The following is a 26,612-nucleotide window of genomic DNA, read 5'->3' as shown; positions in this document are numbered from 1 at the left end:
CGAGCGTCGAAGCAGGACTGAAGCTGATTTTGTCGGGTCAGCTCCTCAATTGCTCAGCCTCTTTTTCGCCCCCAAATCGAGGGGGTCTCTAGGAGTATTCTCTTATTGGCAGAGAAAGCTGCTTATCATGCAGGCTGAGGCTGAACCTCTCGATTTTGGCAAAGGCAGGTGGTCACCTATCACCCCCATGATGAGAGTGTCATCTGCCGGAAACATTACCTGGAACCAGCCCAAGTATCATCCCGCACTATGTATCAGGGTTCACCATCTGTTCTCAACCCATTGCAGCAAGCAAGTTCAAGGCCTTGAAAAGGAATGCTGCCATTATGGACAACCTACAGTCCGTGTCATCTCAGACCGAGGCTGTGGAAACTCGTTGCGGTGATATTGTTCGTTGTATTGATACGAATAATGGAATCACCAATATCGCATCAGTAGATGTAACTGACGTCTGCGATAAGTTCAAGCTTTGGGCTGGAAATATTGGAGCTCGCCAGACACCAAACTCAGCTGCATCTCTTGAATCGCGACTAAAGGGGGCAAAGCGAGTTCTCGAACAAGTGGTACGCTTGCTCAGCGATATACAAGAAGCTCTTGATGACTGTAAGGACCCTTGGTTGGTACGTCGGCCGTTTGGATACCCTAACGATTTTCAGTATTCGAAATAGCTTCTGGGAACCAAGAAAACCGGTCTATTCCATCGGCTCCGGAACTCATTAGTGACGACCCAACAACGGTGCAATCATCGAACTGGAACGATTTAGGCAGCAGCAAGCTCGAAAGATATGAAGACCAAGATCTTCTGGAACTTATTTCCAAGAGCATAGGGAGCTTATTGAAGATCACTGTCCTGATCCGAAAGGCTACACCCCGTGATCGTTTCGCCAAAGCCCTGCAAGGCAGCAACCCCTTCATGGACGATTTCGATATAGCTTATGTTGCTGAAAGGTATCCAAAGCTTGCTGGGCCAGATGCTCGATGGCTGTGCGAGCGCCTTGGGCGCGCTATCACTAAGCGGCGACAGTTCCTGCGATACAGTCGCGAACACAGTCGCCGCATTGCTGGTCATGGAGATGTCGACCCGGTAGACCACCAAATGCCACACCACTCGATTGAACATGATGGCGCTCTTTCTAGGGAAAGGGCTCGCTCAAGTACTCCATCAATAGCATCTGGAATGCGAACCAACTACAGTGGATCATATGCAGCTCATACACATGCTTCAACCAAGGCATCAACACTGGACATCGCTCAACTTCGCCACGTGGAAGATATCCAAGGCGATGACGATGACACGAAATCCTACGTTTCTGCAGGATCATCATTTCAGCTGGGCAAATCCGACTCGACACTCCACCTTCCCACCCTGGAGGAAGTGAGCCAGGGCAGCGAAATGTTTGAGTGTCCGATATGCTTTGATATACGAGCAATATCAAGAGAGACATCATGGAGACGGCATGCCTTTCAAGACCTCAAGGCATATGTGTGTACTGGACAAGGAAATTGCGACAATAAGTTCTTCGGTGATAGTCAATCTTGGCTTGACCATGAGCTGCAATGTCATCGCCAGCAGTGGTCGTGTATTTTGTGCCAACAAGGTCTCTTCAGGAGCAAGAAGATGTATGAAGATCACTTGACTCAGAAACATGGCACATTTATAACCGGAGACGACCAGTTGGCTGCTTTTGTCAATGCTGGGTTGCGTGCTGTGGATGCCATACCAGCAAGAGACTGCCCCTTCTGCGACGAGTGGGCGCATTCCATGCATTCCACAATTCCGCCGTTGGACTCGAACACCCTGAATGATGTTGTTGTTACCGTTGAGCCGAAGCAATACCGTCGACATGTTTCGCAGCATCTGGAGCAACTAGCTTTATTTGCACTCCCAAGATACCGGGACGGAGACCTTAACAATAACACAAGCGAGGGAGCCAATGTGAGCCGATCAACGGTCGACCAACTCGAATCGAGTCCACCGAGAGACGAACGAGAGTCAACTGAAGAATGGGTTCCTGATCCTCCTCTACACATTGCTGCGGCACGCGGGGATTTCGAGGAAGTTTGGCGCTTGATCGATGATGGTGCGGATATTCATCTCAGGGGTGAGACTTGGGGTAGTGCACTGGATGCTGCCTTGTCTTATCAAGGAATGTATGACTCGAGGCTCTTGGTGCTCTTCCGCCGGGAGCTGGAAGATCATCAAGTCGATAATGGAGGTCCATCTGGTGAGCAGTTGACTACGCCTATGTCGCCTAATCCGCCAGACTCTCATGAGCTGCCGGGGCCGAAGCAACACAAATGCCCCTATTGTACATCAAGTTATACGCGCCACCATGACCTTGAGTACCACTTATCAAAACATAACGAAGAAAAGCCTTTCGTGTGCCCGACTTGTCAGATGCGCTTCCGGAAGTTGCCTGATCTAAAGCGCCACGACAGGCTTCACGCGGGTGAAGAGTTACATTCCCGAGAAAAAGAGACACGCAAGCTTTTGGCACGAGACCTTTTTCTTGATCCAAGTAGACCAGCATATGAAGCCCCGTCAGAGCCTAGGTCCTCGTCGCTACACTCGAGTGATTACCCCCGTACTAGCACCAGTACGATAGAAGATGGCTTCGAGTACACAAAGCCAAGCGAGTTGGTCAAATACGATCTGAACCATGATGGCGCAAGACGAGCAGGCCGTCGGGAAAGCTTTGACGAGGGCTACCAACAACCGCCATTTCCTGTCGCCGATGGCGTACCAAGTATGAACAGTCGGCGCAGGCCCCCGCCTCCGTCATCCGGCCTTGAAAGGTACAATCGAGCGGCTGCAGCAGGTTTATTCGATACAAGTTCCACTGCGAAGCCCATTATGCTTCAGGTGTCCGCTGCGCAATATGACCCTCAACAATTAAGCGTTGCCGCTGAGGGTGTCTCGACTCTTCGATCATCGGTGAACAATAGGGGGACGGCTACGAGCAACAACGCTCCCAGTGGTATTGCCCAACTGAGGAAAAGGTCGGAGCATCTCCTCTTTCACCAGCCCAAGCCAATGAACCTTGATGACTTGAAATTCGAGGACAAGGTTCCCATGCCGGAAGGTTTGGTCGATACGCCGCCGCCCGATATATCTGCGAAGCATTGGAAGACAAGCCAGCACCCGAAAGAGAAACCCCGATCCGTTTACCAGCAGTCCAACAGAGGAACGCAAGATTTGGCCGGAGATGAGAGTGATCCAGGACAGAGACAAGTCTTGGCACGCAGCCCACCACCTCTCAAAGGGATTTTGAAGAAGCCGACCTCAAATTTCCCGGAATCCCCCGAATTTATCAGAGAAGACGCTTCAGCCCTCAAACAACCAGAGACGAAGCCCATCCCGCCAGGAGCCCGCTGGACAAAGATCAGCCGAAAGCTTGTCAATCCCGAGGCCTTGGCAATAGGCAAGGAGCGGTTCGAAGTGCGCGACGACTTCGTCATCGTCCTGAGGGTTGTGAGCAAAGAAGAAATCCAGGCATACGCCTCCACAACGGCGCAACTCAGAGGTAGGTCAAATGAAACATAGTACTCATCGAACCATAAAAAAGGGCCCATTCACAACTAACACATGCTTTCGTTATCCTAGATCGACGTAGAAAAGATATAGAAGAGGGGCAGGAGAACTCGCGCCTTACCGAGCGCGTGACATTCCAACTCGGAGGCCGCGCGCGATCCAGATCACCGCCGCTACCGGCCGTAGAGGAGGCCACCCTCGGGTGGTCAACCAGCACGAGGGCCGAGGATAAAACGGCATTGAAGCTTAGGAATAGGCAAGAAAGACTGGAGGCAGGGGATACCAAGGACCCTTAGCTATCATAGACAAGCAGTTCAGTAGGTCACGTAAATGTGATGCAAAAAGTGGCCTGCCAGAAAAGAAGAACAATTCGTCTTCCAATTGGCGACAGGAGTGTTCCTAGCTTACGACATCTGTGTCCTGGATGGACTAGATACCAGCTATCCTAAATCACATATACGATCCATGTCACACTAAGCTTGCACTGAGCCCCTTTTCATATAATTCAAATCGCTTCTGTAACTCTTTTCTTTTTCCCGCATGTAGTCTCGCTAAGTATAATCAAAGACGTCTCCTATCTCCTCTATCCACCCCCTTTCCACCTCTACCGCGCACCCCCTTTCGCCCCATCCCCCAACTCCTTCTGCGCCTCCGCATTAATATCAATCGCCTCCTTCAGCTTCGCCACCACCTCCGGCTGTCCCCCAAACGCCGTCAGTAGCCGCTCGTCCAGCTCCTTCTCCACACCCCCAAGCTCCGCGCGCTCCGCTTCCCGCTCTGCGCCGCATGAATAAAACCGCCCCAGCGCTGCGTGAAGGCGTAGATGCTCTGGCGTAGAAGCTCGTCGAGCTTCTCGCTCGCGTCCTGGACCTGGTTCTGACTGCCGTTCGTCGTAGCAGCGGCCGCTGGCTTTGCCGCCGGTGTGAGCCAGCCGCCCAGAGACAGAGTGCCGCCGAGGATGCCGCGGAAGAGCCCCATCCAGTTCTGCGGGCTCAGCGTGTCCCAGATCTGGCCGAAGTGCTGCATCGCGTCCGCCTGAGAGCGGATGTCGCCGATCTCCAGGGACACCAGCTCGTTCTTCAGGATGAGCAGGTTCTTGATCATGAACAGATCTGGGTCGGGATCGGGGTTGGGCGTCTTGTTCGCTTTCAGGCGGGTCTCTGCCCGTTGCAACGCCAGGATAGTCTCATGTACTATCCGGAAGATTACAGGGCTAGACTTTTGCTGTACGATTTGTCAGTTTGAGTGATGCAGAGAGCAGGCGGAAGTTGGTGCTTACGCTTCGTTCCTTGGGCATGGCTTGGTCATACATGCTCAACAGCTCCAGCGCCCGTTTCGCGATAGGATGCGCGTTCGACGTGACGACCCCATTGACCACAGGAGTGATCTTGAGGCTTTCAGGGGCTATAACGTGCTTAGAAATGGACTTGGTAATCTCATTCTCGAACGCTGTATCAGTGAAAGGCCACAGATGCTCCATCAACAATCGAGCCGTGAGTTCCTGGCAGTGAATCACATAGCGCGACTCCTCTTCGTCGTATTCCAGGAGCAGGTACTCATTTGTGATCCACCCCAGGAGGTTGCAGACTGTCGGCAACTCCGCGGACTGCAGCGCGGACTGAATAGTGGTGGCGATGGGGGTGACATTGGCCGCGTTGACGAGAGCCTTTTGGTGTGCCTTCAAAGCAGCGTACGCAGAGTTGCCGTCCGTGCTGAAATGGGGCTCGACCGAGAAAACCTTAATGAACAAAGCATTCTCGTCGAAAGACCGCTCGTAGCATTGCTTGACAAAGTTACGCGACGCCGTTTCGACATTGATATCCTTGGCCTCCTTTTTGAATACCTCCATGTCATGCTGGGTGATAGGTTTCAGATCGCGGTCTCTGACGTCCGAGTAGGAAGCGAAGATATTGACGGCCGTGTTGGAGTAGTAATCGAAGTTCTGCCCGGCAATTGGGTATCCGAATTGATCATAGCAACTACAGATCACCTTCTGGACATTGGAGATCAAGCCGTCGGCCTCCAAGACCAGTTCTTCGAAACGGCCATAGGCCAAGGCATGGCGTGCTGCTTCCGAGTTTGTAGACGCTATCTGCTTCGATATCTCGGACGAGATCTTCTCGAGGTGGTTTGTGAAACCGGACTCAAGTAGATGCAGTGCTTTGGTGAGAGAAGACTGGTAACGTGCAAGGTACGACTCGGCATCACGGTATGTAGGCTGTAAATTTGTAAGCATAATGGGCAATCATAGGAAGTATGCGATAAACCTACATGCTGTGCCATGAAGGTAATGCAGGCATCTGTATTGGTGAGGATCTCGGCGAAGTTTTGGTGATCGACCAGGCGACTTGCGCCCGGCGCGTTCAAGCGTCGCGTTACGCCGTCGAGGTAGGCATAGTAGTGCAGATCGGTTCCAACCTCGTCGGCCAGCTTCTGCAGCCGGCGCTCTTCTGACAGCAGATCGTCGCATTGGGCCTGGAAAGAGGACGTCTGGGTTTCGACGGCATGGAACGAAGAGGCCAAAGTCTCCAAGAGCTTGAGCGCACCGTTGGTGTCGTCGATGAGGGTGTCGAGGTGCCGCTCGGTCAGAGCGAGCTGATCACGGTAGACAGAGAACTCTTGCTGGCTGGCTTGCAGCAATTGATCGGTGGACGAGACGTCCGGTGGCGTGGCTCGACTTGGCAGGTCATCCTCGGGTTTGTCAACCATCAATGCCTCCAGGCTCCTGTCCCTCCTCTTCCTGCGTCGCTTTTTGGCGGCATCTTTGGACAGCTGGGCGCGCACGACATGGTAAAAGTCGGAGTAGGACTTGGCTCTCTTGATCAAAGTCGGCTCGGGAGGATCATTGGACGGGACAACTTCTTCAATAAGGTCGCCTAGGGGCTGGATCGGCTCGTTGGAGTTGGCGCCCTGGAGATAGAGTTAATATGGGCAGGCGACAGCGAGTTTCGGCAGGAGGGGCATGACGAACATTTGGCTGCTGCAGGAGGGACTCCCTTCTCTTGTGGCTCGTACCATGGCCTGAAGAAGGGGCTTTCTTTTGGGGAACTTCTGGTACAAAGCTGTACCATGAGTCCTCGTACATGATCCGGGTTTGAGGGGGTTGAGTGCTCGAGCGACAAATGGGTGCTGTAAAGGGGGGGAGCCCGATTTCCAGGATGATGCCACCTCAGACTTGGATCGCTGTTGGCGATTATTGGCCGCCTTACCTCGCTCAAGACGGGCCTCCACCCGGAGATTGACTTTGGCCGCCAGCCGCTACTTGGTGGTTGAATTACAGGTCAAGTAGCGCTGTGACCCCACTGGGACGGCTGGGAGCTAGGCCTGTTCAGTAGCCTGTTGGCCCGTTACGAAGGCCGTCAATCCAATTACCAATCCGGTCTGGGGCAGACCCTGCAGCAGCAGAAAGATCAAGTGGGGAGGAGCTGCATTGCAGTGCAATTGGAGCTTGCGAGAGCTTGCGACTGACTGAAAGAAGCAGAAAGCTTTTGCGCCTGATCCCCGAGAATACATGACCTCACCATTCTCCAAACTACAACTGCGGCCCTCGATTCAGACTCACACAGCGCTGCGACAACATCGACACCACTTAGCTGTGTGTGTGTGTATGACCCGACTTCCAGAATGCGGAGGAGCTGATCCAAACTTCCAGCCCTGCACTTTCTCAATTGCTGTCTGTATCTGAACACCAGCTTTTTCCAACCAATCCGTTACCTACTTGCACCTTGCACCTCGAACCACCATGAGTGCGTTCAAGGTTGCCATGCGGGGAACACCCCTCGCCTGCCGCACCCTGCGGCCGACAACCACCCCAGTGAGGCTGCAGTCCCTTCGATATGCGAGCTCCCAAGGCGGAGGCAAAAAACAAGGCGGTGGTGCCGGCAAGTTCTTGGGAGGCATGGCTGCCGCTTTGCTGGGTGCCGGAGCCTTTGTCGCATTTTGGCCCGCCACCCAGAAGGAGGTCGCGAAGCCCGCACAGGCCCGGATCGAGTACGAAAAGGCCCGACCACTCCCCGAATCGAAGGAGGATAACCGAGATCTGATCAGCAGTCAGCATCTCCAGGTCAAGAAGAGCTGGGAAGATCCCGGTGTGTATGCCTGGGGCTCCAATGAGGGTCGCGTTGCTGCTCCCGACTTGACAGACAGCGCTATCAAGACCCCTCGGAGGATCAAGTACTTCGACGGCCAACTGCTGCGGGATATCAAGTTGGATCGCGAATTCGGGGCTGCCATCACCGAGAAGGGTGACCTGGTCCAGTGGGGAACGGCTTTTTCGAAGGAGGACCCCCAGCCCAGGCCCACGTTGAAGGGCAAGGACCTGACCAAGCTGGCCATCTCCCGCGATCGCATATTAGCCCTGGGGAAGAATGGTACGATCTACTCGATACCGGTTTCTGGGTCCGACCAAGCTTCGGCCGCCAAGACCGAGTCTTCGTCTTGGACAAGCTTCTGGTCTTCCCCATCCAGTGCTTCATACCGCAAGATCCAAATACCCTCATTGGGTTGGGGGGGAAGGTATCGCTGATATCGCCTCCGGCCTCGAGCATGCCTTGATCCTTACGACCAAGGGCCGTGTCTTTTCTGCTGCCTCGAGTACTTCGGACTACCCCTCCAAAGGTCAACTCGGCATTCCTGGGCTGACCTGGACAACTCGGCCTCAAGGCCCTTATGACGCCCCGCACGAGATCTCGACTTTGAAAGGGTTCAACATCACACATGTCGCCGCAGGTGATTTCCACTCGTTGGCCCTGGAGAAAGCTGGCCGAGTTTTTGTTTTTGGCGACAACACATCAGGCCAGCTTGGCTTTGAAGCCGAGCGGGAGATCCCCTATGTGGACGGCCCTATCCCCTTACCTTTCAGCAAGATCTACGCCGGCACTGCCCAGGTTCCCCGTGTTACATCGATTGCTGCGGGCGGAAACAACTCTTTCTTCACCGTCGAGGCCACGAAGGTTGCAAGCCAGTCGGGACAGTCGGACCAATCCGCTGCGCTAGCGCCGGCACGCGATCTTGGCCGTGTCACTGCCGATACCTGGGCAACCGGAGCAGGTATCTACGGCAGTCTGGGCAACGGTAAGTGGACCCATGTCACCCTGGGGCCTACCAAGATCAAGCCCCTGTCGGGATTATATGAATGGGATGAGCATACTAAGTCGATCGTGCCTATCCGGCTCGCCCGCCTGTCCGTCGGCACGACGCATGCCGCCGCCGTCATGGCGAACGAGACCTCTGTGGGTGCGACCACGACGTCCTCGGAAAATGACATCAACTGGGGCGCCGATGTGCTCTTCTGGGGCGGTAACGAGCACTACCAGCTGGGCACGGGCAAGCGCAACAACGTCAACACCCCCATGTACATTGGGCCCCTGGACGGCGGTCTGGGGGATGAGCTCAAGGGCCGTAAGGGTGAGGAGCACAGGCTGCAGATCACACCGCGAACCACGGCACGACTTGGACCCGACGGCAAGGGCCGAAAGGTCAGCCTGGAACAGAGGGTCGAGTGCGGACGCTTCGTCACTGCTGTTTACTCTGGAACATGAAACGGACTCGGAAAAGTGATCGCTCCTATCCCTTTACCACAGCAACAAACCGAAATTATTGTGGATGGAAATATGTAATAGTGGACGTGTAAAATGTTGGAAGAGGCCCAAAAAGTGGCTTCATGTATGAAAAAAAAAGGGGGGGGGTCGCAGTACGGCGTTTTGTTGATATATACGCACCCCCTTGGGAGAATGGTATTCTGCCGGAGCTATGTACTTATGTATGTGTACTGTAATTGATATACCACTCACTTCGCGACTTAAAAAACCGGCTCCTTGCTGCGTCATTCGGTTTACCATGGAGCGACCACAGCCCTATTCATGCAGAACGCTTCGTGTTGTCTTGACCCAATTCTAATAGGGGACACGCGACGATAAGCGGATGTACCCGACGTAGAAATACGGCTGGTAAATAAAGCAACAACAGTTTTCAACATTATCAGGGGTCAAAAGCGCAGTATCTCTTGACTATTTAATTTGGAGGACATGTAAACTGGAATTGCTTTTTGTTCTCGTCGCATTTTCCCCTTTCGAGTACCTGTTTTCACTCCGCCGTGTGTACCGTACTGTCCGCACCCCCTCATCAAATCCAGGCGGCCCGTCTCGTCTCGATCGATCGATCTCGAATACGGAGAATCTTACAGTTTTCACACGTTTTCGCTGCCCCGACCGCTAGTCATTAACGCGTAGGTAGGGATGACGAAGAAGGAAAAGAAATTGTGAAAGGAGGAGAGATGATCGATCGATTGTCCGCAAGCATTTTCAAGGGTCCATCCCACCCCAGCCCAATGAACCCCCTAAAAAAGAAGAGAAAACTCGATGCAGGCAGGCTATGACACCAATGCTATCTACGCATGGGACGAAATCGACAAAGTCTGACGATATTTTTAAAAATGACTACTGACCGAGTCATGCCCGCCGTAGTAGCGGCAGCCGTCCACGTGTTGATCATGGTTTATTGAGAGAAGATGGCGTGCTTTCTTTAGATGAACCCGTCGGGGCGCTTCGATCGATGCGAAATGTAAGCGAAATGGGATGATCTCTGAAGCACCAGTTGCCGGAGCCGGTATTGCAAGGCGTCGAGAGTCATGGGACCACATATTCAAACCACCAAGATCACGATCATCAAGAGAGCCAATGAAAGACTTGTTGGGTATCATTCAAAATTTGGTGTTCCACCTTCCGCAACTCTCATCTCATCGCCCAATCTATGCAAGTAAGACCTCTGTAGGTAAAATCTCTCGCATCCATCCCCCATCGCCGTGTAAATCGAAAAGGTATCATACTTTAAAACTAGTATTTTAAATACGTTGCCAGAGGCCTTTTTTGCCCCCTTGCAATATAATGCAATGGCAATGCCAGATCTTTCCGCTTCAAACGCCGCCCTATGCAAATATGATGAAAATTCAAATGCCCTCTCATGCGGGTAGATAAATGATAACACGTAATGAACACCTTCATGCTAGACCTTTTTTTTCGACAACAATGTATTGTAGTCGAGGAAAAGACACTCTCCTCATTCGCGGCCAAAAGGGGGATATCATCATCATTGCTCGCTGAACCGCTTTCCAAGCAACGCCAAATACAAAACGTAATATTGATCCAACTTGAAATCGTGAAAATGAAAGAAGCAGCAACATGACAGTTCGTAATTAGGAGGCAAGGCATCGTTGTCGCTCAAGCCTCGCCCGCGCTGCTGTAGCCGTGGCTAACGGCCCCACCCGCGGTCGCGACCGAGCTGCCCGTCGTGATCTTGGATGTGTTCGACGGGCGTGACCGCTGCAAAGCAGGCGGATCGTCTACCTGATCCGGCGACGAATCGCCCGTCTCGCCGAACCCGGCCTCGTCGTCCGACTCATCCTCGTCGTCGTCATCGCTGGCTGTTGCGCCGCCGTCTTTGACGGTGGACCTGCGCGCGCGAGATCGAGCGTACGGGCGGCGGCTGCTGGGTGCGATGTTGCTCGACTCCGACCCACTGCCAGACTCCTCCGAGTCGGACACGGAATCCGAGGATCCGAAGAAGAAAGTCGCCGGCGGGAGAGGAACCGGCGGCAGTCGACGCAGGTTTCCGGCCACGTACTTGATGCCAAGCTTGGCGGCCCTTTGCTTTGCCAGCTCCGGCCTCAACAATGGCGACCTAGTGCTCATGGCAGCAAGCCGTGCAGCAACAGAGTCGGCCATGTCCTTCGTCTCGATTGAACCATCGCTACTTTGCTGTGACCGGCTGGCAGAGCAGTCGCTCTGAGGCTTTTTGGGTCGGTGTGTTTCCACGACGACGACAAAATGATCATCGGGAGTAATGCCGCCCAGCCCGCTAGCCTCGAAATTGACGAGGCGCGCAGATTGGGTAGAGTCGGACCACGGGAAGTAAACCTGCATGTCTTCAGGCTCTTCCTCTTCGTCAGGCGAAAGCCCTGGAGGCACAAAATCGAGATCCATCATGGCGTGGTGCGACACGAGGCTGCTAAGCGGCTTGAAGGGGATCGACGATCCGGAGGGGGTCCGCTTAAATCCAGGGCCCATGATGTCGACCCGCGGCGAAGTGAAAACTTCTAGCGACGAGTCGGTTGAATTAGGCGAGCTCTCCCCAATATCCCCCGACAGGTCAGTGCAGAAGGGTGCACCCGTGTAGTAGATGATGGCCCCGTCGCGTCGTCGCTTTCGCTGACTGAGACCAGAGACACCGCTGTTGTTCCATTTGGAAGTGATGCCCAAGTGACTCTGCTCGGGTCGGTCGTACGAAGACTCGCTGTCATCGCCCACCAATGACGGCTGCTCGTCCGAAGACGAGCTTTGCTGATGCACAAACAGCGGTTTGTAGTGGAAGCTGTCAGCCGATGAGTTGGAAAGTTGGGGTCCAAACTTGGAGGGTTCAGACGTTATGACGTCATTTCCGGCTGATGCCTGCGTCTTCTGTTTTTTGCGCTGGTCCTGCCCATTCGACCCATCCACATCCGTGTCGTCGCTCGAGTTTCCACGCTGTGAATTGTCGCCGCTGCTCTCGCTGCTGAATTTGGTGCCAAATTCACCGCCTCTCCAGCGAATTTTGCGGCCGTCGGGCGAAAGTTGGAACTTCTCGCTCCTCTCGGACACTGCGCTGCGGATGAAGTCGGGCGTGACGTTAAAGATGTGCAGCTGCGCCAGGTTGCATAGCAAATTAAGATACACCCAGCCTTCCGCATCGGGCGCAACATCCTTTGCAGAATATTGCTTCTTTTGGGGTGCAGCCAGGCCCAGATGACGTATGTAATCCATGTTCTCCGACGGGTTTTGCGGTCGGTCAGGGTCCAAGTCGCGGGGCATGGTAGCACGCTGCTCTGGCGTTGACTCGCCAGGCGGTGACACGTCGTGCGACCCACCATGGCAGCTGCCATTGTCGCGCGAGTCCATTTGATCCTCGTTGGAGTTCGAGGCCGAGCCGTTGCCGCGTGAGCGTGAGCGGCCCTCCTTCTCCCCACCGCGTGGCAAGATTTGGGCCTCCCTGCTAGCCCCTGGCGCTGTCAAAGATTTGTCCTCAGCTGCAGGCATCTCGACGCCTTCGGTAATAACCGGCGGTACTGTCGGAACTGGGAGTGGCTGTTGCGGGTTGCCTAGTCCCTTGCCGGTAAAGATCTGCTCCAATCGTCGAACGACCAATTTCTTCTTTTCCTTCTCCGTGACAATGGACGAACGAGGCCAAAGGCCCTCGGGGACGTCGTGTAGATATTTTTCGATGGTCTGATCTGAGCTTTGTCGTCCAAGGCGACCGGGCAGCGACTGGCCAGTCGAACTTTGCCCTGTAGACATGGATGCGTAAGCCGAGTCGGCATGCAGCGCTCCTGGGCGGCTGTTGGATCCTGACGATGAAGATGCGTGTTTGGACGAATTCAGGCCTTTGCCTTTGGCCTTCTGCACTTTGCGATGTGAAGAGTCTCCGGCACTTGAGCCATCCAGGCTCGTGGTGAAATCTCTCAATGCAGCCTCGAGCTCCCTCTTCCTGCGACTTGGTAGACCGTGCACCTTCACCTCGAACAACTTTTCCCGCCGTAGAGAATCCGGACCCATCTGCTTGTAACGCTTCAGCTCGTCTCGTAGTCTTCTGTTCTCGATGGTGAGATCGTCGATCACGCTTCGATAGTCATCTGCGCTGCTGCTGTGGTGGGTAAGCCCAGGCCGTATCGAGTTCGCAAGATTGCGGTTTTGCACAAATCGGTAGGCCGGACTCTGCGACGGGACCGGGTACTTCGTGCCCTCCTCGTTCGACTCATCCGATTCACGCTGGAAGAACGGCGGGTCAACGTCCATAGAAGAATCGAATGCGGCGGCCGGGTGCTTGTTCGACTGATCGAACCATCGTGTCGGGTCACTGGTTCCGGTTTGGTGCGATTCGTTGGAAGAATGCCGCCTCGGTGATTTATGTGGTGGTGCATCGGCGTCGTTACCAGGCGGCGAAGGGCGCTTCGAAGCTTCCCGCGCCATGCGGTGGTGCCTCAATGTGATGGAGTTCTCGGGAGACGTCCTCTTCGGGTTCTTGTAAGTTACTTGGAGTGAAGGCGGAGGTTGGGAGCCCGCTGATATATTCTTCGGGTCGGCCATGGTTTCATAGGTGCAATCTGCTAGACCTGATGTTGTGAGGAGCCCGCTACTATAACGGGCATCGATGCCAGAGTGGTATAGCAGAAAGACTTCAAGATCGCATTACAAGTTAGTTACTGTAAGAGAGGAAAAAAAGAAACAATATAACACGGACTATGCGAATGAAGCTTGACGGCATACAAGCATAGCAATGTAGACTTGGCAGACAGAGTGGTCTGAAATAAAAAGGGAAAATGGTCAAGATGGACTTGAAGCGTATGAGGAAATGGAAGACAGGCCAATACTGATAGACCTATTCGTCGCAACGATCGATGTGCATAAAAATCAATGACAGAGGAAATACGACGTGAGACATACTCTACTCTTCTCGTATCAAACTAGCCTGTGATCAGTTTCGATGGCTCTCGACGAGAGCCCTGATCGAATCAGGAATGATCGTGCGTATGCAGGCAATTCCAGAACACGGATAATACGGCGGCGGGAAGGGCAATAAGTCCAACCCAAAGATGCAGTATTCAACAAATATTGATCAGACGGGGGTTTACCGTAGGTGGATATAACCGGGTGGATGAGAGAGCAATATGGTGGCGAGAAATACCGGTGCTGTGGTGGTGTCAGAGCAAGGCCTGTTGTTGACGGAGGTCGTGAGGCTGGTTGTGGGAGGAGCAAGGAGTAAGTGATAGAAAAGGGCAAAAGGCTTTCAGATGTTTGTGGATGACGATAGCAGCAGCAGCATCGGGAGATGGCATCGAGATTGATGGATAGGCCGACGAGTCGATTCCCCCCATTATTAGGGTGGGATCGCAATAGCACGCAGGGAAAATGTGAGCGTCGCGCCATGGTGCAGTTCCTGTCGCCTCTGCCCTCGGCGACGGTGAATCCTATAGTAGTAGCAGATTGCTCATACACGGTGCCCGATCTCGAGGTCGGTGGAGAAAACACAGAGATCGAGGGTCTCGCTTCCCATCACTGCTGATCCAGGGTCTAATCCCAAGAGAGGTATCTGTGAGCCATCGCCGGCCGGGCAGCGGGGTGGCCCTAGAGCGACTGTCGAGCGACCGTCGAGCGGCTTTGCACCAATCCGGCCGCGCGAAAGCACTGGGCAGCTCCAGTCTTTGCTGGGCTGGCAAGGATGAGGGCAAACGGACATGCAGGAGAACCTGAGAGAAGCCACGAACCTCGGACAGGACAAGTCGAGGGTACCGCGATCACGAGGATCGGCGGGCGAAAGGGGCGCGGCCGCAAAGTCGCAGTACCTGCTGTGGCCCCGCTGACGACACACGCCCACCAAGGTGGTGGTGTGGCCCTATGTAGCTCCGAGTCCATTGTTCCTTTCCCTTCAAATGCTCCGTTCTGCTAGCCTCCAGTTGCCCGTCTTCCTTTTCAACCTGTCTCGTGTCGCGAGGCTACAAGTACAGTGGAAAGAGTGGGAGAGTGGGAGAGTGGGTAGTGGGCTCATTAAAAATGGCCCCTGCCACTTGAATTGACCACTCAAACGCTTTGCTGCCAGCTGCGCAGCTCAATTGGGAGAGGCCATCGCGAGACCTTGCGAAGCAGGGAAGCAGAGAAATCAACACCAGCCTACGAAACAGAACGTCCCTGGCAGCACTTGAGTGCGTGTATCTAGATGTTCGCGCACAATGCTCGATCCGGCAGAGTGCTGCTAGCAGATTCCAATTGGCAAGCAAGAGGACAGTCATGCTAGCTCGGGCCTGGCCACTTCCATGGGCGGAAAGGCGGGCCTAGGCTTTGGGGGTCTGAATAAAGGTGTGCTAGGTGTGCTAGGCACTCCTAGGCACTCCTAGGCACTCTAGCCACTAGGTGTGCTACCCTGCGCTGCCCCATCCGTCAGTGGCAGCCCACTGCCTGCCGGCTGTGGCGTGTGGTTGGCCAGAAATGCCTGGCTTGCCTGGCTTCCGCGTGCAACAAGATTCAGGGAGCTCTGCCAAGCAAAGGGAAAAATGTGAGACTCTTTTCGATCCTCTGTTCAACCACGATCTTCGCGGCGCATCCAACGTAAGGCAATGAAACACGCCCATTTGCTTGCGAGCACAAGAGGGCAGGTCCCCGTAAGCCGCAACAAACACGACGCTGCTGAGCCTGCGCGGAGTAATAGACTACGTAGGCGCAGCAACAATCTGCTCGTCGCATTGAATCGATCGATCCATCTGTCTGGAATTCTGCTTCCTCTTGTGCATCGGCTCCGCGAGACCGACCTGGCTGGTAAGCTGAATGTCTCGCCGTGTTCTGCAAGCGTTGCTTGACCAAAAAGCTTTGGCTCTACGCACGCTCTACATACATGCTGTACAGCATCCATGTCTCTCGGTCCTTGGCGTTCCATGGGGGATCTGCAGACATGCACATTTCAGAAGCGCATTCCTGGCTGCCGATAAACGCGAGAATTGCCATCTTGTCAGCACAAATTTCACACTCCGGTTGGGTGGCAACATTGAAAATCGCCATGATAGCTCAACAACGGCATCTTCGTGAGGGGCCAGAGCGGCCGCCGCCCTCATCGCAGGCGTCGCCGCCGCGTTAGCGTCGCAGCCGCCAGGAACGATGGAATTCGAGACCCCTTCGGAGGGCCGCTCCGTAGGCCAAGTCGGGGCTGCGATTGGTCGCGTGCCAGCCACCTGGATAACCATGTCTCCGGCCATGTTAGACCTGCGGGGAGGGGACCAGTGGTCCAGTGGCGCTAGCGACTGGGCAGGGCGTGCAGGTAGTGCAAGTCTGGCAGAGTGGTATTTAAGCCCGCTTCCCTTTCGACTCTCGATCCTCGCGACCACCGTTCGTCCCGGCGATCGAGAAGTCCTCCGCAGCTGGCACTCAGCCTTCCCAGCTGGACTTCAGCTGCAGTCCTACCAGATTCGAACGAACACCCCTCCACAAGGACCCAGATCCCCTTGCCAGATCCCCTTGCCTTCCATGTGGCAAGCCGGGCAGCCGATGGTGATCATTTCCTATGGAATCCCATCTTGTCCCTTCCCAAGTGGTCGGGTTTTTCTACCCACCACGAGTGTTCGCCACTCCCGTCCTGCAGCTTCTTGCAGGCGCAGAGCACAATGCGGGAATTGGAAATTCAGATGGGAAACATGCTAAATGGATGCGCTTTCTCCATTCTCCGATACTGCAGGGGCGGCTAGAGAGGGGCGCGTTAAGACCCTGGGCGCACCATCCCGCCTGAGTGGTACTGATCGACAGGCTGTTGTTGCCTCTGGCTGCCCGTCGATTCACACCATACGAATCTCGGTCTGTTTAGTGTGAACGGCGGGCTGCCCAGAGCCACCTCGACGAGCACTGGCTAATTCCTAGCGAGTGGCCGTCGGCATCAGTTTGGTATGCGATCTGGCCAACTATGGGACACCGCACTTGCAAAACCCATGGCCAGATCTACGACCTCGGTCCGCGCACTCGTTGGGAAGGCTAGTCCCGGAGCAAGATCTTAGCTCTGCAGCAATCTCCGGTCACACGTAGTAGGTCCAGGTCCGAAGGTATTCTGTCTCACGTTGCTCCAGATCGATTTAGTGACAAAACCCCTAATCCTTCGCGACGATCCTTCTATTGGCGCTAAATAGTATGCGCTGCTAGCAGCAGTGCTGTGCATCATGGATACAAACTTCATATGACGAGAAGAACGAGCGACGTTGGCTAGCTACCTATTCGTGCTTTGGGGTTTGGACTGCCAGATTTGGGGGATTTCCTGCAATTTGGCATGCTCTGGTCTCGTTACGACAGCTTGGAGTGGGAACGTTTCTGCATGCGCTTACCTACCCACCCAACCAACCAAAAAAAAGAGAAAGAAAAAAAAGAAAGAACATAAGCCATCGCATTGTCCCAGAGTGCTCGAGGTGTTGCGCGGCCCAGAAAATGGCGTATTGGGGGCCTTGTATATTAATTGCCTCATTGAAGATCAAGCCCTGAAGACTGCGTTGCGGGCGTCGGCGCCGGATCGATCTACTCGTGACAGCATCGTCAGTGTTTTGATCTCCTTCGCGAAGCGGCTTCCTTGCGTATTAGCAGTTGGCTTTTCTTAATCCGACTGTGCCTCTGTGTACGCCTCAGTTGGCACACGATATATGCGGCTCGGACTCACACGCCCATCATCCACATCGGCCCTATTTAACTCGCAACATTTCCTTCTTCCTTGGCCTTATATCACCATCTGACTTGTATGGTACCTGTTTCTGATAAACAGATCTCTGATAACGTTTGTTCGAAAGGGCGAGCTATATGATAATGCGGATAGAAGCCACCTCGACGCTTAGACGAGAACCTCCAAGTTGAGGGCGGAAATCATGATTGCCGAGGTCACGATGCTCGGCTTGCGAGCCTCGATGGCCTTTTCTTACCGCGAAGAAAGTCTGATATGCGCCCAACGCGTGGGAACTGCTGGCAATGCATATTTCAAGGTTTGTGAGGATTAATACCTACATATGTACAATGCCTTCGGCGCCATCGCCCATCCCCATTTCATTGGTCACTCTCGTGTAGGGTCACGTTTCCCTGTGGATCATTACTCCAGCTCGAGGACGTTTGGAGACTGCGCATGCGTGTAGGATACGGCAGCCCATGAACCGCGGTGGAAGTAGACCACGATGCTTATAGCGCTTTGATGCAGCCGGCTGTATCAAATAATGATGCTGCTCTGGTCCATGCCTCCCCTCACGCCCATATGTCGATCTTATGGCAACAACCTGCCTAATTGCGAACCCTAGTCGGCAAATAGTCTCGGCTAGCCTCATAAAATCAAAGAGTCGAGAAATTATCCGATGGTGGCAGTGCGAAGAACGGATCAGACGTTCATAACTTCCAACTTCCTTCTTCGACGATCCAGGCCCCATCCGCATCACTAGACCTCCGGGATCTAGACATGTAGGTCCGGAACGAGGAGTCGGGGAGCGCAAAGCGGGGCGGGCGGTGCTGCCGACATCGACGTCGTTTGGGGGTTATTGCCAATGGACCCGCCGCTAAATGGCAGCGTGGTGGATCGAGGTAAACGGAGATTGTGCCGGCGACAACGACGGCAGGAAGCGCAACCCATGCGATGCAGTGGACAACTCATATACGACTGTGCCGATCAGCAGCGCGGGAGGATCAGTTGCTGCACCGCAGAGCGGCAGTATTGAGTACGGGTCGACCGCGCGCCGCGACGGCCGGATTGGTTGCTGAGCCTCCCCCGCCCCCAGACCACCTGGTCGCGTTCGTACGAATGTCAGGTCAAGGGGGAAGAATGCCCAGGGATAGGCACGCAAGCTATCGGGCTTGGTACCCTAGGAAGGAAGCATGCCAATAGAGACGAGGACTTTGCAGCCGAGGCTGGAATGATGCCCAACTTTTAATTCGCGGACGGATCACGCCCGCTCATAACAGTATGGCGTTTTGCCAGGCAGAGGTCATTTCGGGTGCGTGCCTCCCTCACTTTATTACAATCTGGGTTTGCATTACACGTTACACAGCAATCTCAACAGATAAATCATGTTCAGGGTTTTTAGAAAGTCTACACGCGCCTTTGTCTTGAGCCAAGTGTTTGCCTGGTGCAGTGGTGAGCCGGTCTCATTAGCCGGTCCGTCTTCTTCCAAACCAGCAACCATTAACTACCCATGATCAGGATATCGAATTTGGCATCAGTATCCCGAGTTGCGATGCACAGAAGTGTCTGTGTCTGCTCAACAGTCGCACATAATATCATGCGAAATGCCTCACCAGTACATGCCATGGCTAGCCGGAAGCTTCACCTCAGGATCTCAGGATGACTTGAAATATCAACGTCGTCTTCAATACCATGGCCTATTCGTCCACTACGTTCAGAACCCCGAGCGCGGAGCTTGTTGTTCAACACAATAGTTGAACTGAAATATGTCTTGGGCGATGCTGGGTCCACTGAGCTGAGACACCTGTAGCAAGTATGAATCTGTTGGTTCCCCTTCATATATTCGTCACCACATGGTTTATTATTTCCAAAAGGGTAAATACCAGGAAGGTATCGCATTGGGTATGCGTAGCCTACCACGACCATCGTAGTCTGTATCATCTGGCATGAAGGCCTCCGCAGAAAAGTTGGCTTGATTCCACCGAGCTTGGCTTCGTGCGTGGACGCCAGCGGGCGGTGTTCGCATCGTGACAGGTATACGACACGGCGACCGCGAAGGCTCTCGGCGAGTCGCGGTACAAGCTGCAAGGTATTGTCTTGTCCCGGTCCCTCATCAAAGCGTAGCAAGCATGAACCTGGCATGGCTTAGACCAGAGCGGGTTTCTGCGGGTGGTCCGATGCGCAACCTGTACATACAGACAAATGATAGCTGCCGGCAGGGTTTATTGCTCCCGGTTGTGCAAACTACAGTGTTCTCGCTTAACGGCAGACACGGACCGAGATTGGTGGCGCCATATCTAAACCATTTGGGGAAATAAGGTCGTACTGTCTACCGTTCACCGAATGATCTGTCATCTATCTCCCTTGTCAACCCAGCTCACTATTTATCATGAGGCCAGCACCCTCACGCGCTTCCACAATCGCGCCTGATATCCTCAATTATCTCGACCATGCTCGAGTAGTTTCCCTGATAGACGCCCGTTTTGGACCCTATGTGTCCTCCGTATCCGACCACGACGTTACCAGGATCCCGCTGACCCCGAGCCCGGCAGGTGTGCCAGCAAGTCAGTACTGGCACGCTTGTACGGGCTCGTCGGGGGTTAGAGGAGCGGCGGCGAGCCTAAGCATCAAGCTCAAAAGATAGATGGAACCCAATGGCTTCAAACCTCTCGTGCCTTTAGATCGTAAGGGGGAGCGGCAAATTGTAAGTGTTCTACTCAGGAATAGCGCTTCAGTAACTAACAGTATAGCCTTCGCGCAGGCCCCGTTATACCTTTATATGGAATTGTTGCCAATGTGGCCACTCGGGCATGAAGATTTCGACCGAATATTGTATGTCTTGTGGTCAACCTCGATGCGCCTACTGTCAGACTCAAAGGGTGTCAGTCCGAAGCCCGGTGGTATTTGAAGGCTGAATCTCTCTGCAATCAAAGAAACACTGGAGGGGCTCAGCGACCGCGAACAAGCAGAAACGGACAGAAACATCGCAGCATTGCATCGATCCATCGAAGGAATTACGGCATTTGAAAATCATTCGAGACAAGATTTCCATTCTTTGTTCTTCCACCAAGGTTATATCAAGGATTACAGGTTTAGATAAAAAGAGGGACCGCAGCTCTGCCGAACACAACCCCCACCGCTTACAAGCGTGCTTCTTTCTTAAATAATCCCACATAGTTGTTTTAATATTCATTGAAATTACGGCGGAGTGAGTCCCTATTCCACTGTTATACCATTCTGCCAACCATCATTGATGTTGATGGTGGTAATGGATCGAAATCACTTCCATGCCCACCATGTTCCAGAGTAAACAGCAGTAACGAAGCGTCTGCACTCAACGCTCTGCTCGAGGCTACTTCCAGCTCCTCCCGTCAGGTCCAAAATGGTGCCGATCGAGTTCCTCGCCCCTAGCCATATGGTTATCGACTATGGAGCTTGATGTCCTAGGTCCAACAACTTCCCGATAATGTTTCACTCCTATTGGGATTGTATAGTGCTGATAGCCCCAATACAATCGTCTGGATTTCCATTCGCTACTTGATCTGGATGATTGATCCCGTACATCGCGTTTCATGCTGCTAATTCGTCGACGTTGTCCGATGGTTGTCTTGTCCAGTGCGTCGCCGCCGGCAGGACCATTGAAGCATTGTATGACAAAATTCAAAGCCGGATAGCATGTGACCAATCTAATGCAGACGCAGCAGGTAACATTGAATATAATCAAGTATGAGCCTGTCTGGTCGCAAACCCACATTGAGAAGACCAAATTCCAAATTGTTCCAAGGTCCGAATTGGGTATGGTTGGATCTTCACCTCCTACCCCAGACCCCCGCGGGCGGGATGTGCTGCCTCAATTGCTGCGACAGTGGTTGGTAGCTGTCGCAATAAGGACATGTTGGGTCTGTCTGCAAGTGTTACCGTGACATTGATTTACAATGCCAACCATGCTATACCTACCGAGCTTCAATAGACACAATGATTTACGTGGCATGCGGTATGACAGGCATCCAGAGCTCCTACAAGTCCGAGCGACTCGAAAACGAGGTGTGAAAGAGGGATAAGAACGAGGGCCAAGCGGGGAGCTGTCGCCGTCAGCTGTACGGGATTGCGGAAGGCCTAGGTGTTAGCATGGTGGACCAGGGACACTACAAGGAACACACTCATCCTCCCGGGGCCGCAATATTGTGGAGGACGATTGTATCGAGCCACGCCTGGTGTCTTGCGACGGCTGGAAAGACTCAATAGAGGACGGTCGATAAGGAGCCCACGGAGGTTCCCGATGGCCCCGTCTACGTACGAATTGGCCTGGGCAGGAACACCCGAGACAACGGCAACTTTCCAGCTAGATCGCTTATCTACGGCTCTATCGCTTCTCCTGGAAGCCAGCGTGGTATAAATCAAAACGCGCAGTGCCATACATGACGGTATCGGTACGGGATACATTCTCACGCGAGGCATCATCAATCCCGGCGCACTCGGGCACCCTCTTCAGATCAAGAAGGATGATATGAACAAATACAACGGGCCAAGACCCTGGAGACCACACAACAATGAATCTCGCTTTGTGCCTTGTACTAGCCAGCCCCGCAGTCTGATGCTGCGATTCCTGCTGCTTGGAGCCAGTGGGGGTGTTCTGGATTTCAACAAGTTCATTACAAAGCCGCCCGTGCTTATAACAGGTTACGACACATCAGGTAACTAGTCGCAGGAGTCAGCCACGTCTGTCGTGTTTGTACCAGGCTCGGCTTTTTGAGTTCACCAAGCCGCGTGTATTGTGGCTTGCGCATTGTGAGTCAGCCTGAGAAGGCCATATCCAGGGAAACATGGAGTCTTAACAGTTGAAGATGGTATGGGGCAAGAGACTGCAACTACCTTGGATCTGCCTTGCAGCCGCCTCAATCAACCGGTACTTTTCACACTTCCCAGGTCCTTTCTCATTGTACGACGCAGGATGTGGCTGGTATTCGTTAGCCTGCACGGTGGACGGCAGAGGTAGGTCAACGTCGACTTCTGTGTAAAGCCTTTTATGTGTAAGGATGCAGTCCAGCCGTGATAACAGGGATCATGTTCAGCGGAAGCTGATTGGATATTCATTTCATGCACCTACTATTTGAGTAATGCGATTGCGGACACGATGCAAGGCGAGTTCCACAGACACCCGACGAGATGAGACCCGTTACTGAATAAGGCCGAATGCCATTTCAAGAAAAGGACTGCGAAGTCTAACTTACCGGCATTGTTATCATCCGGATTCAGGAAATCATTCGTTACTTCTTCCTGCTTTATCATCTCACCTCAATACGATAGCGGAGATCACTTCCCAAGTGCGCTTGCCCGCCCTTCCATGGCCAGACTGGCTGAGCTGTGGTTCGTGGAGCTCCCATCGGCGACTTGGAGCCATCGGATTCAACCGACGAGCGTAGAGGAAGCAACAGAACAAAGACAAAGACAATGGATAGAGAGTTTGGCTCGGATCTGCCCTTTTTGCCCCCTGATAGGGGTAGAAACAAACAACTTGTACGTAAAGGCACATTGACAGTAAGATTTCCAAAGCTAACGGAGCCGCAGCCTCCTAGAAGACCCCGATACACCTTCCGATGGACGTGCTGCCAGTGTGGCCAGGGAGAAATGAAAATGGCAACAGAGGACTGCATGCATTGCGGTGCTACTCGGTGTGCACACTGTTCGACTCAAAGAGTTCCGAGGAACTATCAGGTTTTAGGATGGGGTAGCCAGCCTTCGTAGCTTATTCCCCTTGCCAAGGTCATGGTGATTAAGGGGAGTTCCATCCAGAAGCTAGATAGAGCTCTCCAGCCACTTTCGGTATCTCAGCCGGTTTCGCCAGCCCAGTTGTCAGCCAACTTTCGGTACGTCTCGAGGCCTCACCACCCATCAATCGCATCGATCCGCGACCAAGTTGAAATAGAATTCATGATACTTTACACCTACGCTGGTTCAGATGACTCACTATTGTCTTTGCAGTGTATAGCACACCTAACCCAGTGAAAGCAGGCGTCCACGGTGCCCCTGACGATTGCTATATATTTCCCGTTCGCAAATCTGTCCAACATGATCCAGAGCACTGCTTCAATCACGACTAGAGACACGATAAGTGTCGCGGGCGTCTCTGGCAAAGGAAGTATCTCTTCTCTAGTACTCATGAAGCCTGCCACGAGCATGAAGGGAAGCGAGTGCTGAGGAACGTCAGTGATTAGGGCGTTGGCATGAGGGGTAGAAACATACGAATGTCACCCATGTCAGGATCTTAACGTCTTTTGCGGTCGCCATTTGTAAGATGGCCGACTCGTTGTTCTCGTATGCAAGGTGGTGACCGAGCTTTCAACTGCGTTAGCTGGGTTTCTTACTTAGGTATTGACAAAAAGCCAGGGAAGCCGAGTTTGATCGGCTGTCCTACGAGATTCCCTGCCGAACATGACGATATTTACCTCGTTCATGGTGTTTTTCAGCCCAACATTGACTGTATGCAGCTTTCGAGACAACATGGCCATTTGATTAAAGCTCTTAGTTATCGCAACCATTCGATGGTTTTGCGTCGGCGTCATGTCATAATCCTTCCCTGGAGCGAAGAAGTAGCGAAGGTCGCCCGCCGTGAACATGTCCCAGGCACAAGTGCATTCATCGAGACAGTCCTTCAGCATTTCCAAAAGCTTGGTGACAGAGATAGCCCAGAGAAAGTAAGCCTTTTCCCTGTCTCGCACGTCTTTCCTGTGATCGTAGCCTTCCGTGGCAGCCCAGCTTAGCGCGAGGTTTTTATCGAAGGAGTTTTTCTGGCTACCAGTATCAGCCACGACGAATCATACACGGGAAAGGGTATAACAAACTACACTGTGATATCTCGCCAGTATCCGAGACACGGTGTTGCACCACTCTCTTCCGGCTTGCTCGCTGCGCACGTGGAGGACCCCCAGGAAAAGCTCCCGTGGCGTCATGGATGGCCAAGCTAGTGGTTTCCCGGTAACTGGGTCGAGCATGTCGTGTAAGCTACCCATCTCGTCCTTCTGAGACTGGTAGTCTTCTAGAACGCCTCCATCCTCGTATTCACTGCAGCTGTCGATGATTGTGTAGGCAGACCAAATATGCGAGTCTTGACCTGTTACAAGACAGGATGCCTCTACCTGATACAAGTACTCGGATAATGAAGGCCCTGTATCAGCTTGAAAAGTCTCGCGCATAAAGTCAATACTCGGAGAGTGCCTCAATTTACTGATATCGTGGAACGGTCCGCCTTTAGAAGAGTCTCTAATGACGTAGAAGGGTAAATGAAACGACATTTCAAAGGTACGTGGGAGTTTGATCTAGATACCACGTTAGCCGGTCTGCGCAATCGATATGGTAGACGGAACATCGACACTCACAGGAATGTTGACATTCAAGCTGGCCTTCCACTCAATGTGGTCGGAGATGAATGACCGGATCGCTCTGACTTCAATGGGTGATGCCGTTGTAGCAAGAGCCCAGACAGCACTTTCATCAAGATTCACCACAAAACTACCAACATGTATCAGAAAGAGATGCATCACTCAATTCACTAGCAGCTTACACTAGGCGTCTCTCTGCGTTCGGGATGTTTTCAGTCGAATTATTGTTGCTGGGTGACTCCGTCCCGTTTCCGCCGTGCATCGTTCCATGCTGGGCCCCAGTAGTGTCGTTTCTCGAGCACAATACCCGGCCTTTCGAATTGAATCTCTGTAGTCTCTGACGTTAGCTGATATATCTTAAAGATTTAATTGAGGATTAAGGGAATGAAGTCTCACTGGTATCAACAAGGTCTCGTGTAGCTGAGTTGCTGTCAAGGGACGGTTGCTTCCCCTGGTCCTTCCCGTCGAGTCAGACTCGTGCACGACAGCCACGAGCTTTTTCGAGGGGCTTTTATTAAAAGCATCCAAGGTCCTAACATTGCGACAGAAATCAAGAATAGTGTTTGCTTCTAGGTTTGGCATCTGGCCAAGGTCTTCGTCCGCGTCGGTGAAAAGAGTGATGTCGTCTGTGTCGCCTTTGTAGTCTGTCAATGGTCTTATGTAGGCCTGGTTATATCCTTGGATGGGCTCCCTAGCTTCGTTGAACTCTGCGCACCACTCGTAGAGGTCTAGCAGGTCGTGCTTGCCGGCGGACATAGGGGGCATCTTGACCGTATCTCATGACAGTGGGAGCCAATGAGCCCCTGTCAAGCAAAATTCATATTGATCAAAAGACTCAGGGTACCAGGAACCAGAAAATTGACTTGAGAAATGATATCTTGCCGGATCTTATACCAGACCATTTGCAGGTCGCCTCGTTCTACCTGACAAGATACATTGAAAGATGGCTCGAGCCTGACACCAGCATGTTCAACCTACCTGGCAAATGGGATCTCTCGCATTTACATTGATTCGAGAGCCGATCCCGCCCCATAATGGCAGGCTGGGCAACATGAAGAAGTATTGGTAGGGTAGGGAGTCGTTCATCTCGTGACTGTAGCAAAAGTGAACCCGTGGCAGTTCTGCATTCGATCCCAGAATGAAAAGTGATAGTCGACGGTGATCTCTGGTATGCCTTGCCAATCTTCATTCGCTTGGGAATACCAAGGTCGTTACTAATACGGGCTATGCCTCACGAGAAAGCAAATAGCTGGTCCAGCAGGCCGTTCAGGAGGATGCTGTGTCAACTCGACGACACTCTGATTGGTCTAATCATTTCAGCAGTTCAGCAGCGAGCGTCATCGGACCGACTTTGAGCCTTATTGAGACCCAACTTTCCATAAACCAGTCGAACATGAGAGATAGCCCGACGTAAATTAGACGCTCTGTTTCAATAGAACAAGGCTCTGTGAAACATGGAACTAGGAAGAATCAGGAATCATGGTTACGATCAATGC

At 53.1% G+C, this 26,612-nt stretch overlaps 6 protein-coding genes across 6 annotated transcripts; 2 read left to right on the top strand and 4 right to left on the bottom strand.

Moving 5' to 3' along the window:
• Positions 1-326: 326 nt before the first annotated feature.
• PG986_014545 (uncharacterized protein) lies at positions 327-3,828 on the top strand (the record flags this gene model as incomplete). The annotated part of the gene is made up of 3 exons (XM_066850767.1): positions 327-603; positions 657-3,524; positions 3,605-3,828. 3 exons carry the CDS (start codon positions 327-329, stop codon positions 3,826-3,828), a joined length of 3,369 nt encoding a protein of 1,122 aa, XP_066693005.1.
• A 308-nt stretch (positions 3,829-4,136) lies between these two features.
• PG986_014544 (uncharacterized protein) lies at positions 4,137-6,617 on the bottom strand (the record flags this gene model as incomplete). Its single annotated transcript, XM_066850766.1, has 5 exons — positions 4,137-4,309; positions 4,330-4,756; positions 4,812-5,750; positions 5,804-6,442; positions 6,504-6,617. 5 exons carry the CDS (start codon positions 6,615-6,617, stop codon positions 4,137-4,139), a joined length of 2,292 nt encoding a protein of 763 aa, XP_066693004.1.
• Positions 6,618-7,274: 657 nt separating this feature from the next.
• Positions 7,275-9,072, top strand: PG986_014543 (mitochondrial protein-like protein Fmp25; the record flags this gene model as incomplete). Its single annotated transcript, XM_066850765.1, has 2 exons — positions 7,275-7,902; positions 8,000-9,072. The coding sequence occupies 2 exons, from the start codon at positions 7,275-7,277 to the stop codon at positions 9,070-9,072; spliced, it is 1,701 nt and encodes a 566-aa protein (XP_066693003.1).
• A 1,677-nt stretch (positions 9,073-10,749) lies between these two features.
• Positions 10,750-13,647, bottom strand: PG986_014542 (frequency clock protein; the record flags this gene model as incomplete). The annotated part of the gene is made up of 1 exon (XM_066850764.1): positions 10,750-13,647. The coding sequence occupies one exon, from the start codon at positions 13,645-13,647 to the stop codon at positions 10,750-10,752; it is 2,898 nt and encodes a 965-aa protein (XP_066693002.1).
• A 5,731-nt stretch (positions 13,648-19,378) lies between these two features.
• On the bottom strand, positions 19,379-19,763 carry PG986_014541 (uncharacterized protein; the record flags this gene model as incomplete). The annotated part of the gene is made up of 2 exons (XM_066850763.1): positions 19,379-19,532; positions 19,621-19,763. The coding sequence occupies 2 exons, from the start codon at positions 19,761-19,763 to the stop codon at positions 19,379-19,381; spliced, it is 297 nt and encodes a 98-aa protein (XP_066693001.1).
• A 3,919-nt stretch (positions 19,764-23,682) lies between these two features.
• PG986_014540 (uncharacterized protein) lies at positions 23,683-25,881 on the bottom strand (the record flags this gene model as incomplete). Its single annotated transcript, XM_066850762.1, has 7 exons — positions 23,683-23,931; positions 23,981-24,073; positions 24,184-24,525; positions 24,580-25,053; positions 25,114-25,246; positions 25,299-25,387; positions 25,513-25,881. The coding sequence occupies 7 exons, from the start codon at positions 25,879-25,881 to the stop codon at positions 23,683-23,685; spliced, it is 1,749 nt and encodes a 582-aa protein (XP_066693000.1).
• Between the last annotated feature and the right edge of the window lie 731 nt (positions 25,882-26,612).

Source organism: Apiospora aurea (genome assembly GCF_038362705.1).
Source record: "Apiospora aurea strain CBS 24483 chromosome Unknown utg000010l_segment0_segment0, whole genome shotgun sequence".
Lineage (NCBI taxonomy): Eukaryota > Fungi > Ascomycota > Sordariomycetes > Amphisphaeriales > Apiosporaceae > Apiospora > Apiospora aurea.
This window is presented reverse-complemented; position numbering and strand designations above follow the sequence as displayed.